The sequence below is a fragment of the Lithobates pipiens genome, unplaced genomic scaffold (assembly GCF_037356315.1).
Source record: "Lithobates pipiens isolate NorthernLeopardFrog02 unplaced genomic scaffold, aLitPip1_a1.2 Scaffold_30, whole genome shotgun sequence".
NCBI classification, from domain to species: domain Eukaryota; kingdom Metazoa; phylum Chordata; class Amphibia; order Anura; family Ranidae; genus Lithobates; species Lithobates pipiens.
Window position 1 is genome coordinate 8,418,372 of NW_027507791.1, and position 17,846 is coordinate 8,436,217.

Below are 17,846 nucleotides of genomic sequence, written 5' to 3' on the forward strand. Positions count from 1 at the left end.
GCAGTTCAGTATTTGATCCCCAAGCAAAATATAACTTAGTACTTGGTGGAGAAACCCTTGTTGGCAAGCACAGAGGTCAGACGTTTCTTGTAGGTGGTGACCAGGTTTGCATACATCTCAGGAGTAATTTCGGTCCACTCTTCTTTACAGATCTTCTCTAAATCCTTAAGGTCTCTTGGCAACTCGAAGTTTCAGCTCCCTCCATAAATTTTCTATAGGATTAAGGTCTGGAGACTGGCTGGGCCACTGCATGACCTTAATGTGCTTCTTCTTGAGCCACTCCTGTGTTACCTTGCTGGTATGTTTTTGGGTCATTGTCATGCTAGGAGACCCATCTTCAGAGGGAAGAAGGTTCTCATCCAAGATTTTACAATACATGGCCCCGTGCATTGACCCTTCAATGTGGCAAAGTCGGTCTGTGCAGCGCTGATTTACATTTTTTACATCATTATGTCACTAAAGTCGCTCTGTACCATTAGCAGAGAAACAGCCCTGAAGAATCATGTTTACACCTCCATGCTTGACTGTAGGGATGGTGTTCTTAGGGTCATAGCATTTTTCTTCCTCCAAAACACAACGAGTCTCCCTCCTCAAGAAGGCACATGTACATTCATGCCAATGAACATCTAAATGATTCAGAGGAGGATTGGAAGAAAGTGATGTGATCAGATGACCAAAATTTAGCTCTTTGGCATTAACTCGACTCGCCGTGTTTGGAGGAAGAAAAATGCGGACTATGACCCTAAGGACACCATCCCTACAGTCTAGCATGGAGGTGGCCATGTATTGTAAAAATTTGGATGAGAACCTTCATCCCTCAGCCAGAACACTGAAGATGAGTCTAGGATGGGTCTTCCAACATGACAATGACCAAAAACATCCCGCAAAGGCAACAAAGGAGTGGCTCAAGAAGAAGCAAATTAAGGTCATGGAGTGGCCTAGTCAGTCTCCAATTCTTAATCCTACAGAAAATGTATGGGAGTGAGCTGAAACTTCGAGTTGCCAAGCGACAGCCAAGAAACCTTAAGGATTTAGAGAAGATCTGTAAAGAAGAGTGGACTAAAATCCCTCCTGAGATCTGTGCAAACCTGGTCACCACCTACAAGAAACGTCTGACCTCTGCGATTGCCAACAAGGGTTTCTCCACCAAGTACTAAGTCATGTTTTGGTGTACATGTGCCTTCTTGAGGAGGGGGACCTTTCGGGCAATGCAGAATTTCAATCCATGGTGGTGTGATGTGTTACCAATGCTCCTGCTGCTGTCAATCAAATACAATGACGCAGGTGCCGGGGGCGGGGCCGAGTCCTGCTTTCTGTGTCAATAGACGTAGAAGCAGGACACGGGAGCGCGCCCGCAAGGGTGTCCCAAAGGTAAGCGCTTCTCCTACAGGCCACTCGAGAAGAGGAGGAGCCAGGAGTGCTGCTGAGGGATCCCAGAAGAGGAGGATCGGGGGCCACTCTGTGCAAAACCAACTGCACAGTGGAGGTAAGTATAACATGTTTTTTTTTTTTTAAACCCTGAACATTTACGACCCCTTTAAATTGACAGACTAATCTGTGTACCACATGAGCACCTACTGTATCCAGTCTGTGGGAGCCAGAATTATTGTTGGTTGGTAGGGGATCAAATACTTATTTTACTCACTGAACTGCATCTCAATTTATAACATTTGAATCATGTGTTTTTTCTGGATTTTTGGTTGATATTCTGTCTCTATCATTTATAATACACCTATGATAAAAATTATAGACCCTTCGTTTCTTTGTAAGTAGGCAAACTTAGGATGATGATTAGGATAATGCCCACTGTACATGGAAGATGCCATGGAAGTCAGTAGAAGACCTCCCTATACTCTGTAAGGCTGGATGCAGACAGACGTCTCCCCAAGAGTGGCAATGCAAAGTTCTTCCAAAGTTCTGCACCTCCTGCCCACTTACTGCCCCCCTATGAGGAGGATGTGTGTCAATGGGGGGTGGAGGGATGAGGAAGTGGAGTAGCGTCAATGAGACCGAACACTGTGGTTGGCTAACAGAATGGATGACTTACCTGGAAAGAGCTCGAACACAGCAACGGGACATGCTGAGGAAAGAGCTGGAACTCGCCCGCGTGTGCAGGGCCGTCTCAATCCCACGCAGCAAGTCATTGGTTTTCAGGAGGAGAAGCATCTGACGCGGGACACTGGCAAGAAGCTGGCTGATCTGAGGTAAGTAGGAGGCAGCATTACTTCGAATCTCCTGAGCCTGGAGAGAGAGGGTGACACCATTATATACAAAACCTTTAATACCAACAGAGACACACTGCACACCAAGGAAAAGAGAAAAACAAGGAGTATGAATATATCTGGAGAGCGGTGATGTCACTCCTGTATAATATATCTTATATCTGGAGAGCGGTGATGTCACTCCTGTATAATATATCTTATATCCGGAGAGCAGTGATGTCACTCCTGTATAATATATCTTATATCTGGAGAGCGGTGATGTCACTCCTATATAATATATCTTATATCTGGAGAGTGTTGATGTTCCTCCTGTATAATATATCTTATATCTGGACAGCGGTGATGTCACTCTGTATAATATATCTTATATCCAGAGATCGGTGATGTCACTCCTGTATAATATATCTTATATCCGGAGAGCGGTGATGTCACTCCTGTATAATATATCTTATATTCGGAGAGCGGTGATGTCACTCCTGTATAATATATCTTATATCCGGAGAGCGTGATATCACTCCTGTATAATATATCTTATATCTGGAGAGTGGTGATGTCACTCTCGTATAATATAACTTTGGAGTCACATGATCAGGGTTGTTGGATAAGGGGTATCACTGGATATACAGAATATATAAGAGGAGAATTTTCCAGATGCCTTCAGTCTGTCATGATGGTTACAGATGAAGACAAAGTCATTGCACTTGTGCTATTTATGGTAACAGGTACACAACCCTCATATATATATGAAAGCGGCATGTAATCAGCCATGATATATATATATATATATATATATATATATATATATATATATATATATATATATATATATATATATATATATATATATATATGTCACCTGACACACGGACACATAAATGTAGACATGAAACGGTTACATCTCTTGAAGGCGCTGGTTAAACACACACGTCCCGCACTGAACAAGGCACTAATTACAGACACAACTAATTGCATGTTATCACAGGCAGAATACTCTGAAGCCAGCTGCAGACGAGAGACATTGTGTGACAGCAAAACGCACAAAAGACGAAGAGGAGAAAGAGAGAGACAGACCCGGATAGCATGGGGGATGGGAGAGAGAGAGAGAGACTGAGAGCAGGGAAGATGGGAGAGAGAGAGAGAGAGAGAGAGAGACAGACAGACTTGAGAGCATGGAAGATGGGAGAGAGGGAGAGAGGGAGAGAGGGAGAGAGAGAGAGAGAGAGAAAGAGAGAGAGAGAGAGAGAAAGAGAGAGAGAGAGAGAGAGAGAGAGAGAGAGAAAGATGGGACAGAGCACAGAGGGATAAAATAGAGAGAAAGAGGGAATGGCTGGAAAAAAATAGGTGTAAGAGGAAAGAAGAGTGGGGAAGCAGATAGAGATAGAGAGGAGAGAAGAGGAGAGAAGAGGGGGACAGAAGGAGAGATATGGAGGGTGGAGGAGAGAGATGGGGGGGGGGGCGAAAAGGAAAGAGGTGAAGGGGACAGGAGAGATGAGAAGGGGGGGGGGGATGGAGTGCAGAGGAGAGATGAAAGAGAGAAATTTAGGGGTGAGGGGAGAGGAGGGAGATGGAGGGAAGAGGAGAGAAATGGGGGGGGGGGGCACGAGAAGGAAAGAGATGGAGAGGAGAGGAGAGAGATGGAGGGAAGAGGAGAGAGATGGAGGGAAGAGGAGAGAGATGGAGGGAAGAGGAGAGAGATGGAGGGAAGAGGAGAGAGATGGAGGGGAGAGGAGAGAGATGGAGGAGAGAAATTGGGGGGGAGAGGAGAGAAATTGGGGGGCGGGGAGATGGGGGGAGAGGAGAGAGATGGGGGAGAGGGAGAGAGATGGGGGGAGAGGAGAGAGATGGGGGGAGGGAGGGAGGGGAGAGGAGAGAAATGGAGGGGCAAAGAGGAGAGAAATGGAGGGACAAAGAGGAGAGAAATGGAGGGGCAAAGAGGAGAGAAATGGAGGGGCAAAGAGGAGAGAAATGGAGGGGCAAAGAGGAGAGAAATGGAGGGGCAAAGAGGAGAGAGATGGGGGGAGAGGAGAGAGATGGGGGGAGAGAGGAGAAGGGAGGCAGGGGAGAGGAGAGATGGAGGAGAGAAATGGAGGGGCAAAGAGGAGAGAAATGGAGGGGAGAGGAGAGAGATGGGGGAGAGGAGAAGGGGGGGATGTGAGCGAAGAGATGGAGGAGAGAAATGGAGGGGAGAGGAGAGAGATGTGGGAGATGAGAGAGGAGAAAGGGGGGAGGGGAGAGAAATGGGGGGAAAGGAGAGAGGAGAGAAATAGAGGGGAAAGGAGGGAGATGGAGGGAAGAGGAGAGAAATGGGAAGATGAGAGAGATGGAGGAGAGAAATGGAGGGGCAAAGAGGAGAGAAATGGAGGGGATCGGAGGCAGGAGAAGTAAAGAGATAAAGGGGAGAGGAGAGAAATGAAGGGAAGAGGAGAGAGATGGAGGGAAGAGGAGAGAGATGGAGGAGAGAAATGGAGGGGCAAAGAGGAGAGAAATGGAGGGGGGGGGGGGGCACCAGAAGGAAAGAGATGAAGGGGAGAGGAGAGAGATGGGAGGAAAGAGGAGAGAGATGGGAGGAAAGAGGAGAAGAGAGATAGAGGGAAGAGGAGAGAGATGGAGGTGCAAGAAGGAGAGGGATGAAGGGAAGAGGAGAAGAGAGATGGATGGGGAGAAGAATAAATGTGGACAGGGGAGACAAAGAAAGAAAGAGACAGAAGAGGATAAGAAGAGAGATGAAGGGAAAAGAAGGAAAGAGATGGAGAGGACAGAAGGAGACAAATGGAGGGGCAAGAAGGAGAGAGAGATGGAGGAGAAGAGAGATGGACGGAGAGAAGAATAAAGATGGAGAGGAGAGACAAGTGAAGGGGAGAGAAAGGAAGAGATGAAGAGTGGAGAAGGATAGAGATGGAGAGAACAGAAGGAGACTGATGAAGGGGAGCAAAGGAGAGAGATGGGGGGAGAGGAATTTGGGGGAAGAGCAGGATAGAGATGGAGGAAAGAGAAGGAGATAGGGGAAGGGAAGAAGAGGAGAGAGATGGGGGGGGGATAATGAAAGGGGGCAGAAGAGGAGAGAGATAGAAAAGAAAGAAATAGGTGGATGAAGGGAAGAGAATAAGAGAGATGGTGGGAGGAGAATAAAAGAGGAGAAGGAAGGAGATGGAAGGGAATAAGGAGAGAGATGGAGGGAAGAGAAAGAAAGAGATGGAGGATAGAGAAGGAGAGAGATGGAAGGGAGAGTAGAAGAGAAAGGATGAAATGGAGAGGAGAGGAAAGAAGGGAGAGTTGAAGGGAAGAGAAGGAGGGGGCAGGGAGATGGAGGGGGAAGAACAAAGGAGACAGATGAGAGAGAAGAAGAAATATGGACGGGAGAGAGAAGACGAGTGATGGAGAGAAGAAGGAGAAAGGAGGGGTCATTGTTCCCAGGTTCCCCCTAGCTGTTCTGCTGAATAAAGTCTCTTGTTTACAGAGGTCAATAGCTCAAGCTGAAATTTGCACATGGAGCTAAGTAACCTCGCCTCTGCCTGCTCTGTTCAGACAGCTCCACCAACAGTTCCAATTACACAGACAGCCATAAAGAGAGAAGCTTCTGCTCCTTTCTCCCTTTAGAATACATTTACCTTTCTGTGAATTCTTTGTCTTTGGTACAATGCTGAATTATCTGTACAAGCAGCAAAATCATATAAAACATTACAAAATAAAAAGTAAAAAAAAAACGCACCCAAAACCCATATAGTTTTCCTACACCCATCTGAGACACAGCTGTGTTAGATAACTAACCCGCATGTAGTAGATTTATGGAGAAATGGTGCATACTGTCTACTGATCACAAATCTCTAAACACTCACCTCTTCCTTACCAGCCGGCCCACGATCGATACCCCGATTCACCGCCTTCCACGAGCGGGCAGTCAGCATGCAAGCGAAGAGGGGGTATAAATCTCCAGCTCCCATTCGCTGGCTGTATATGCGGATCCCTTCCATGTCCACTGCAATTAACGCCTGCCAGAGGCGACAGTAGTCCAGGCGGAAGGTATCAGTTAGTTTCTGTGGGAGAAATGCTGTTCAGCCATCACAGTCTGGAAGTGGGGATAAATATGGATACATTGACCTCCCCCCCCCCCCCCCATTTCTTCACCTGGTACAATCCATGGTCCAGCAGGATGATCTCCGGTCCTCCAATTTCTGCATTCTGTCGGACCAAAACATTACCGGGATGGGGGTCGCAGTGGACAAAGCCATGGACAAATATCATTTCACTGTACAATTTCCCCAGAGCACAAGATACCTGGTAAGACAGGAGATGGTCAGCACAGATCGTACCTGTGATATATTAGCTGCGCAGTCTTCATTTTCTACATTAAACATCTTTTCCCAGGATTCCTCACCTTGCATCTTCCAGTCCCGCCCAGTCGTTAGAAATAAATTACATTCTGCCTGTTGCTGCAGGCCATGCAAAATGCAGCTCACAACAGCCTCAGGAGAGAAGCAGAGTGTGCACAGAATAGTTTTAGCTGAAACTCTACCAAATAGCTCCAAATTAAAAAAAAATGATAATGGTGTAAAAATATAAGAAATGCAACCGACAAATGAAATAAATAAAATAAAACAAGGCTGCTGTGACTTTTTGCTGTCTAAAGAGTTGGAGTTTGGCTTTAAACTGGATTTGTGTTCACTATCTATCACCACTATCCAGCTACATTGTATTATATAGTATTGGTGACATCACTAGGAATGCAACCTATCCATTCACTAGAGACCAGTGACATCACTGAGAATGTATCCTATCCATTCACTAGAGACCGGTGACATCACTGAGAATGTATCCTATCCATTTACTAGAGACCAGTGACATCACTGAGAATGTATCCTATCCATTTACTAGAGACCAGTGACATCACTGAGAATGTAGCCTATCCATTCACTAGAGACCGGTGACATCACTGAGAATGCAGCCTATCCATTCACTAGAGACCAGTGACATCACTGAGAATGTATCCTATCCATTCACTAGAGACCGGTGATATCACTGAGAATGTATCCTATCCATTCACTAGAGACCTGTGACATCAATGAGAATGTATCCTATCCATTCACTAGAGACCGGTGATATCACTGAGAATGTATCCTATCCATTCACTAGAGACCGGTGACATCACTGAGAATGTATCCTATCCATTCACTAGAGACCGGTGACATCACTGAGAATGTATCCTATCCATTCACTAGAGACCGGTGACATCACTGAGAATGCAGCCTATCCATTCACTAGAGACCAGTGACATCACTGAGAATGTATCCTATCCATTCACTAGAGACCGGTGACATCACAGAGAATGCAGCCTATCCATTCATTAGAGACCGGTGACATCACTGAGAATGTATCCTATCCATTCATTAGAGACCAGTGACATCACACAGAATGCAGCCCATACATTCATTAGAGACCGGTGACATCACCGAGAACGGAGCCTATCCATTCACTAGAGACCGGTGACATCACTGAGAATGTATCCTATCCATTCACTAGAGACCGGTGACATCACTGAGAATGTATCCTATCCATTCATTAGAGACCAGTGACATCACACAGAATGCAGCCCATACATTCATTAGAGACCGGTGACATCACCGAGAACGGAGCCTATCCATTCACTAGAGACCGGTGACATCACTGAGAATGTATCCTATCCATTCACTAGAGACCGGTGACATCACTGAGAATGCAGCCTATCCATTCACTAGAGACCAGTGACATCACTGAGAATGTATCCTATCCATTCACTAGAGACCGGTGACATCACAGAGAATGCAGCCTATCCATTCACTAGTGACCGGTGACATCACAGAGAATGCGGCCTATCCATTCATTAGAGACCGGTGACATCACTGAGAATTTATCCTATCCATTCATTAGAGACCAGTGACATCACACAGAATGCAGCCCATATATTCATTAGAGACCGGTGACATCACCGAGAACGGAGCCTATCCATTCACTAGAGAGCAGTGACATCATTGAGAATGCAGCCTATCCATTCACTAGAGAGCAGTGACATCATTGAGAATGCAGCCTATCCATTCACTAGAGACCGGTGACATCACTGAGAATGTATCCTATCCATTCACTAGAGACCGGTGACATCACACAGAATACAGCCTATCTGTACATTACAGATGGGTGATATCAGAGGGAATGTGACCTAAGCTGCCCTGTTATGGGTGATTTAGGCAATGTATGCAGAGCTGACACCCAGCAATAGTCAAAAATAGAGATGCAGCATCTTGCCCGGCAGTGCGCTGGTTAATTTGCTCGGCAGTGATGAAGGAACAGGGAATCCTCCCTCTCGGAGGGTTGCCGTTCTTGCAGAGGGTGCAGAGTATTGTTCCAGTCTTCTTCCACCCATGTATTAAGGATATGGCAGCCCTAATTACAGCTCTGGAGACACAGAGCCTGTGGGGGGGGGAGTCCTGCTGACACGAGGAGGCTCCCCCCTTTGCCACACAAGACTCGTTAACCCTTCACTGCGCCCGGCCGCCTCACCTGATTAACGTCAATCTTATTCCGCTCCATGTACTCCCTGTCGTTCACCTGTCCACCTTCCACGTATTCCATCACCAGGAGCCGCTTGGTGCTCAGCTCCCAATGGATTCTGGGAATCTGAAGGCAGAATAGAGATCAACATGGAGAGAGTCTCATTTTATAGGCAGCAGCTCTCTGAAAATGTTAAATATTGTAGAGGATATACGGTATACAGTATTGTAGATGTCGTCCCAACCCGCCCAACCCATCCGCCATAATATCACAAGACACCCTCTAATAAATCCGCCTTCCCTCACCTTGAGGAAGGGAAACCTGGACACCATGTCCGCTAGTCTTTCCGCATTCCGCCCCTCGTTCAGGAAGTCGAGTTCCAGCGGAAGGTTCTTCTTTGCTTCCTCTATGAGCCACATGAACTCAAACTGCGGGAAGATCTTCTTCACAATGTGGAGGAGAACCTGGAGAGGTACATGGGACGGCCACCACAGGCTGAGGGTCACCAACGGAACATCACCATCATATTACATATTACACAAGGACAGAGCAGTTATAAGGGAAATAAACTCTGGATGGCATTTTTATTTGTTCTGTGCACTGTGTATTTTACATTTTTACTTATTATTTAAATTATTAACATACACACACATTATATATATATTTTTTTTTATTTATTTTTTTTGGTTAATGATTTAAATAATAAAATTATATTGTTATTAATAAATATAATAAAATAATAAATACAAATGTACAATAAAAACAATAAATAAAATACAAATATTTTTGTTAATAGTTAAAATAATAATAAATAACAAAAATATTTGTATTTTATTGTATATTTGACATTTGTATTTATTATATTTATTAATCACAATATCATTTATTATTATTATTTAAACTATTAACCAAAAAAATTAAATATATATATATATATATATATATATATATATATATATATATATAACATTTGTTTTGGGTATTTGACATTTTTATTTATTTGTTTATTATTTTATTATATGTATTAATAAAAATATTATTTATTATATTATTTAAATTATATATATATATATAAATATATATATATATTTTTTTTTTATTATTATTATTAGATTTAAATAATATAAATAAATACAAATGTACAATAAATAAAATACAAATATTTTTGTTAAAATAATAATAAATAACAAAAATATTTGTATTTTATTATATATTTGACATTTGTATTTATTATATTTATTAATCACAATATCATTTATTATTATTATTATTTAAACCATTAACCAAAAATAAATAAATAAATATATATATATATATATATATATATATATATATATATATATATATTTATTTATTTTTGGTTAATGGTTTAAATAATAATAATAATAATAATCATAAATGATATTGTGATTAATAAATATAATAAATACAAAATGTCAAATATACAATAAAATACAAATATTTTTGTTATTTATTATTATTTTAACAAAAATATTTGTATTTTATTTATTGTACATTTGTATTTATTTATATTATTTAAATCTAATAATAATAAATATATATATATATATATATATATATTAATAATTTAAATAATATAATAAATAATATTTTTATTAATACATATAATAAAATAATAAACAAATAAATAAAAATGTCAAAAACCCAATAAAAATGTTATATATATATATATATATATATATATATATATATATATATATATATATATATATAAACATTTTTATTGGGTTTTTGACATTTTTATTTATTTGTTTATTATTTTATTATATGTATTAATAACAATATTATCGATTATTATTTAATTATTCACAAAGATGTTTAAAAAAATGTAACAATGTTATTAACAATAATATTTCTATATGGGTGAGTGGCGGTGCGATTCATGATGGTGGGAAATGTTTTTGGTCCCTTTTAAAATATGATCATGAATTGTCAATATTATGTTCTAACTATTCCTCTTCATATTTAGTGATTGGTATCGTGCTATATAACATCTATATAACATATCCGCTGAGGAAGCCCAAGGTGGGGAAAAATGTTGGGATAACGTTATAACTGCCATCATTTTCAAGATATCTCCCTCCATACGCCTATTGTCTATAATAAGCTATATTGTTGTTCATGTTCATAAACAACAATTATCTGTGATTTTATTATGTATGTGTAAATAAAAGATATTTTGTACTTTTAAAGTTCTATCATTGTTTTCACTATATTAGCACCTAAAAAATCCTGCCAAAAATGTCTTCCCTGTTTGCATTGTCTACCCAGGGATGTTGGTGCTTGCTTTGAATTTGCCACCAACCCATATCACCACCCTTGTCCTATTTATTAATTAAGTTATTATATGTATTAACATATTTTTTTTTTTATTATTTACAATAATATTTGTATTTATTATAACAATAATATTATATAAAATACTTTTGTAATACATATAATATCATTAATAAATAATAATTATATAATATGACATTTTTATTTATTATTTTATTATATGTATATAATAATATTTAATTATTAACAAAGATACATTTTATTTTATTTATTATTTGACATTTTTATTTATTATGTTATTATATGTATTGATTAACACATAATTATTATAATAATTATTAGCAATGATATTTCTATTTTGTTTATTATTTTTATTGTGTATTTGACATTTTCATTTATTTTTGTATTATTTTATTATATGTATTAATAGCAATATTATATATATAAAATATATTATTATTTAATAATTTTAAAAAATATTGTTTATTTTATTATCTTATTATGTATTTGACATTTGTATTTATTTAGTAATTTTGTTATTATATGTATTAATATTATTATATATATATTTATTTTTTGTGTATTTGACATTTTTATTTATTTAGCAATTATGTTATTATATGTAATAATAATTATATATATATATATATATATATATATATATATATATATATATATATATAGTATTTGACATTTTTATTTCTTTATTTTACTATATTTATTTATTAAAATAATAATGTTTATTATTATGATTAACAATATTAGATTTTTTTTTATTATTGTATATTGACATTTTATATTTTGGCTTCCTTGCCTTACATGCCCCTTCATTAAGCATGCCAATGACATTTTTAATAAAACCTTTCCCCTTTCACTGGGTCTCTCTGCTTCTCTATGCAGTGCAGGCAGATCGTGGCGGGTGGGAGGAGCCAGTCGGCTGTTGTACACAGCCTCAGTACGCCTCTCGAGAGCCCTCAGCCCTGATACAAGCAGTGGGCGGGGCTCTTGGGAGGAGTTATGATGACAAAAATGCCTTGATGGGCAGATGTCAGTCTGGAGAAGTGGGCGGTCCTAGACAGGCTGTATTTGCATGCAGGTAATGCCCACATGTGATGCTGAATTTCCATGATTGCGAGAGGCTAAATGATGTTGGGTGTCCTCCAGCCAGGAAAGGAGGCGGAGCTCTGTGTTGAAGCTTCTAATGCACACTGTCAGAAGCTCGCAGTGTGCGGTGAAATGAGTGCAGGGGAGGGGGAAGGTTGGCGCTCCATCACTGACCTCCATGAGCAGTATATCGTGGGAACTCTGCTTCTGGACTTTGGGATGCTGAACCTTCACAGCGACCGTCCGGCCGTCCTTCAGGACCGCTCGGTGCACCTGAGCCAATGAGGCCGCACCCAGCGGCGCTTCATCAAACCGCTCAAAGACTTCATTGACCTAAAGGAAGGAGAAGGATGAGGATGACACTGGGCACCATTCATCATATGCGGCGCCACAGCCCACCCAGGTGCCCCCCCAATCCCGCCGCCCCCCATCCCCCCCATCCCCCGCGCTCAGATTTTCGCTCGGTTTGTGTGATTCTTTTTTTCCATTGGTGAATAATTGAAGTGATCTCTCCCCTCTCCAGACTGCAATAACAGCGGCAATAAATCTCCGTTTGATATCGTTTTATTAGGCTGAGGAGGGCGATTTATGAATACATTGTGACCCGTCCTGATGGCCCTATCAGATGTGAGGACGGCTGATTAATTACAGCTCATAATAAGCCAATGTGCAACGTACAAACAACCATCCATCAGTGCCCATCCCTGCGCCACACCGCCGCGCCACACCGCCGCCATCTGATGATAAAAGACACAATAAAAGGGAATTATGGTAATCTGGACCAACAGCAGAGGGTTAACCCCCTGCCACCCAGACACCATGGGGTAACCCCACTGCCACCCAGAAACCACTGGGTAACCTCCCTGCCACCCACACACCATGCGGTAACCCCCTGCCACCCACACACCACAGGGTAACCCCCTGCCACCCAGACACCATGGGTTTAACCCCCTGCCACTCAGACACCACAGGGTAACCCCCTGCCACCCAGACACCACAGGGTAAACCCCTGCCACCCAAACACCATGGGGGTTACCCCCCTTCCACCCAGACACCACAGGTTAACCCCCTGCCACCCAGACACCACAGGGTTACCCCCCTGCCACCATGGGGTAACGCCCCTGCAACCCAGACATCACAGGGTAACCCCCTGCCACCATGGGGTAACCCCCCTGCCACCCAGACATCACAAGGTAACACTCTGCCACCCAGACACCACTGGGTAACCCGCCTGCCACCATGGGGTTACCCCCTTCCACCCAGACATCACAGGGTAACCCCCTTGCCACCCAGACATCACAGGGTAACCCCCTTGGCACCCAGACACCACAGGGTAACCCCCCTGCCACCATGGGGTTACCCACTCCCACCCAGACACCACAGGGTAACCCCCCGCCACCCAATCACCACAGGGTAACCCCCTGCCACCCAGACACCATGGGGTAACCTCCCTTCCACCCAGACACTACAGGGTAACCCCCTGCCACCCAGACACCATGGGGTAACCCCTTGCCACCCAGACACCATGGAGTTAATCCCCTGCCACCCAGACACCATGGGGTTAATCCCCTGCCACCCAGACACCACAGGGTAACCCCCTGCCATGCAGACACCATGGGGTTAATCCCCTGCCACCCAGAGACCACATGGTATCCCCCCACCACCCAGACACCACAGGGTAACCCCCTGCCACCCAGACACCATGGGGTAATCCCCCTGCCACCACAGGGTAACCCCCCTGTCATCCAGACACCACAGGGTAACCCCCTTGCAACCGAGACACCACAGGGTAACCCTCCTTCCACCCAGACACCACAGGGTAACCCCCCTACCACCCAGACACCACAGGGTAACCCCCCTACCACCCAGACACCACAGGGTAACCCCCCTACCACCCAGAATCCACAGGGTAACCCCCTGTTACCATTATATCACCCAGACTGAAACTGCAACGTCACCTCTTTGCCCAGTTCCTCTTGGATGACACGCAACACATCGGGCAGCGGAGTGGGCGGAGCCTGGCTGTGCAGAACACTGAGGGTGCGGGTATATTCTAGCGGCAGCAGATACTCCAGGGCGCCAAGGTGTTGTCCCACCTTGATGAAGGTGCCCCGGTTGGCGCAGCAAAGGTCCAGCAGATGACGGGCACAGCGGCTGTGTACCTGTGGGAAAACAGTGTTATGGCTTCAGAAAATACAGATATATACAGGACACTAGATTTACCCCCCTTTCCTGACCAGGTCATTTTTTACGATACGGCGCTGACTTTTGGATCACCTCTGCCGTTTTTAACAAAAAGGGAGACAATATATATTTTTTTTACTTTCTGCTTTAAAACATATCCAATAAATAAAAAATAAAAAATTGTAAAAAATCACAGTTATTCATACAATAAAACAATATGTCCTCCTGGAGGTGTTCTGTATACAGAATGTATAGAGACCGCCCCCATGTCATTTCCTGCTTGTGTGATTGGCTCACTGATTTTTCCAGAAGTCTGCACAAGTCAGATTTCTGGCATCCCCTGCAACAGAAATGTCATTAATAATATTATTACATATAATAATATAATTACCAAGTAAATAAAAATGTCAAATACACGAAAAATAATAATAATAAAAATAATGATAATAATAATAATAATTAAAATAATAATTAAAATAATATTAATGCATATAATAAAATAATATTGTTAATAATTAAAATAATAATAATACTAATAAACAATAGTAATAAATATAATAACAAAATTACTAAATAAATAAAAATGTCAAATACATAATAAATAAAAAATAATATTGTTAATAATTAAAATAATAATAATAATAATACATATAATAACAAAATTACTAAATGAATAAAAATGTAAAATACATAATAAAAATAATAAATAAAATATATTATTTTAAATTATTAATAATCGAAAATATTGTTATTAATACATATAATAAAATACACAAATATATTTTTTCATTATTGGTGAGGTACTCCCAAAAGCAAATCACATCTAAAAAGGGATGCAGACCCTGCCACTTTCCCCATTAGAGCCCTGCATGTGGAGCAGCTGATTGATAATTATAAAATCACTCCTGTTAGATTAATTCTGCCATTTCACACAGACAAGCAGCTATTTCTTCATTACAACAAAAGGTAGGAATCTGCAGCAAATTTTGTTAAAATCCTTGCAATGTACAGAGATCACCCAGAGTTACTCTTTAAAAATCTGAATTGTAAACTCTCCTACAGGGTTCGGCCACCTGTGCATTGCTCTCTGAAAAGAGACCTGCATTTGGATCGCTCTTCAGGGAGCATTTGACAGGCGGTGAGGAGACATTCCATCGCCTGCTTTTAAGCCTTTAAATCCTGCACTAGGACGCCACAACCACGTGAATGTGCTTACAGAGCGGCCTCATTTAGCAGGCGCATCACCCACCGAAAAGGACAAGGGGTATCATTTGTTGCTGCAAAACATCACAGCTGTGGCATGTGTACATCCCCCCGCAGCTAAAGGAGTGTGGGGGCAGTAAAAGCATGGCTCAAACGGTGCGGTTTTACCATCCCCCAACCTCACATGTGAGGCTAGTCCTTAGATCTACCAACGGTTAGGTAGTGAAGAGCCTAACAGGATACAAACTGATTGTATAGATTAGGTCAGTGAATACATTACATGGTTTTAATAAAGCTGGTTGTATAAAGATTGTGTGGTCAGATAGAAATGTGTATGGTGACCCACACAGCTTCAATCTGCTGAAAGAAATGATCAGAAATTGCAATGCATATCTGCAGTGAGGGGTCTATAATGCCAAGGGCTCCTGACCCAGTGACCAACTAATGACAGGAGCCGGCGGGACCAGCTGATTGTGCTAAGAGGTGGGAATTGAAGGGATGTGTACTAGGAGGAGGGATTTGGGGGGTGGAGGGAGAATTTTTACTAGAAGGACTTTTATTTGTGTGTCTGTCTGACTGACTGTCTGACTGTCTGTCTGTCTGTGTGTGTGTGTGGGGTGGTTGTTCTAGGAAGGGGAAGGATTTATTCTAGGAGTGGGGATTTGGGAGGAAGATTTGTACTAGGAGCGGGGATTGGGGGGGGGGGGGTTTCTAGGAAGGGGAAGGAGGAGGATTTGTAGTGGGGGGGATTTGGGGAGAGGATTTTTACTAGTAAAGAAATTTGGGGGAGGGGGATTTGTACTAGATGGGGGGATTTGGGGGGAGGATTTGTACTAGGAGAGAAATTTGGGGGAGGACTTCTGCTAGGAGGGGGGATTTGGGGGGAGGATTTATACAAGCAGGGCGGATTTGGGAGGAGGATTTGTACTGTGGGGGGGAGGGGTGGAATGATGATTTGTACTAGGAGTGGGGATTTGGGAGGAGGATTTTTACTAGGAGAGAAATTTGGGGGGGGGGAGGGGGGATTTGTACTAGGTGAGGGGATTTGGGGGGAGAATTCGTACTAAGAGGTGGGGTTTGGGGGGAGAATATTTACTAGAAAAGAAATTTGGAGTGGGTGGATTTGTACGAGGAAGGGCGATTTGCGGGGCAGATTTATACTAGCAGGGGGGATTTGGGAGAAGGATTTGTAGTGGGGGCGGGGATTTGGGGAGAGGATTTTTACTAAGAGAGAAATTTGGGAGAGGGGGATTTGTACTAAATGGGGGGGGGGGGGGAATTTGGAGGGAGGATTTGTACCAAGAGAAAAATGCGGGGGAGGACTTCTACTAGGAGGGGGGATTTGGAGAAAGGATTTGTACTAGGAGGGGGGAGTTGGGGGGAGAATATTTAATAGGAGAGAAATTTGGAGTGGGGGGATTTGTACTAGGAGGGGGGATTGGGGTAGGGTTTATACTAGCAGGGGGGATTTGGGAGGAGGATTTGTAATGGGGGGGTTGGAATGATGATTTGTACTAGGTGAGGGGATTTGGGGGGAGAATTTGTACTAGGAGAGAAATTTGGGGGAGGATTTATGCTAGGAGGGGGTATTTGGGGAAAGGATTTGTACTTGGGAGGGGGTATTTGGGGGCAGATTTATACTAGCAGGGGGGATTTGGGAGATGGATTTGTACTAGGAGTGGGGATTTGGGGAGAGGATTTTTACTAGGAGAGAAATTTGGGGGGAGGGGGATTTGCACTAGATGGGATTTGGGGGGAGGATTTGTACTAGGAGAGAAATTTGGGGGGGGGGGGATTTACGCTAGGAGGGGGGATTTGGGGGAAAACTGGCTCCCAACATTTTTTTAGCTGGCTTCTAGATTCAAAGCACATTTGTCAGGCCCAGCGTCGTTAAGATGCATCTTTGTGATCTGAACAACCAGATGACAAGGCTCATCACAAGGCTCAATCAGGTGGGAAAAGTTTGGGTGGTGCCCCATTGTTTTCCCTCTGTGGTCTTGCCATTGTCCTGTGCAGAAGTCAGGATCCCATGTGAGAGGTCAGAGGTCATGCCCCCCACACATGGCAGTCATGTGACTTTTCTATGGTGGTATGAGGAGGCGGAGGGACTACCCGGTGATTCATTTTTAGTCTTTATTGGTTGGGAAAGCAATGTTCAGCCAGCGCATTTAGGCAGACACAGACATCTTCAGAGCTTAGGTCTTCTGGTCAGGTTTATAGTGAGCATACTGTACACGGGTGTGGAAGTATGGGCACCTGGGTACTGGCATGATGTGATCGATCATTTGGACCTGGCATCAGCCACTTGCAGTC

General features: G+C 42.6%; 1 protein-coding gene across 1 annotated transcript in view; it reads right to left on the minus strand.

Moving 5' to 3' along the window:
• Positions 1-17,846, minus strand: part of ADCK1 (aarF domain containing kinase 1) — a 44,135-nt gene that overhangs the window by 7,735 nt on the left and 18,554 nt on the right. The window contains exons 5-11 of the mRNA XM_077463590.1: positions 14,105-14,308; positions 12,321-12,479; positions 9,050-9,208; positions 8,754-8,870; positions 6,348-6,497; positions 6,059-6,256; positions 2,048-2,241 (exon numbers count right to left, since the gene is read on the minus strand). Of these exons, the coding sequence (XP_077319716.1) occupies positions 2,048-2,241; positions 6,059-6,256; positions 6,348-6,497; positions 8,754-8,870; positions 9,050-9,208; positions 12,321-12,479; positions 14,105-14,308 (1,181 nt within the window). The remainder of the gene's footprint in view (positions 1-2,047; positions 2,242-6,058; positions 6,257-6,347; positions 6,498-8,753; positions 8,871-9,049; positions 9,209-12,320; positions 12,480-14,104; positions 14,309-17,846) is intronic.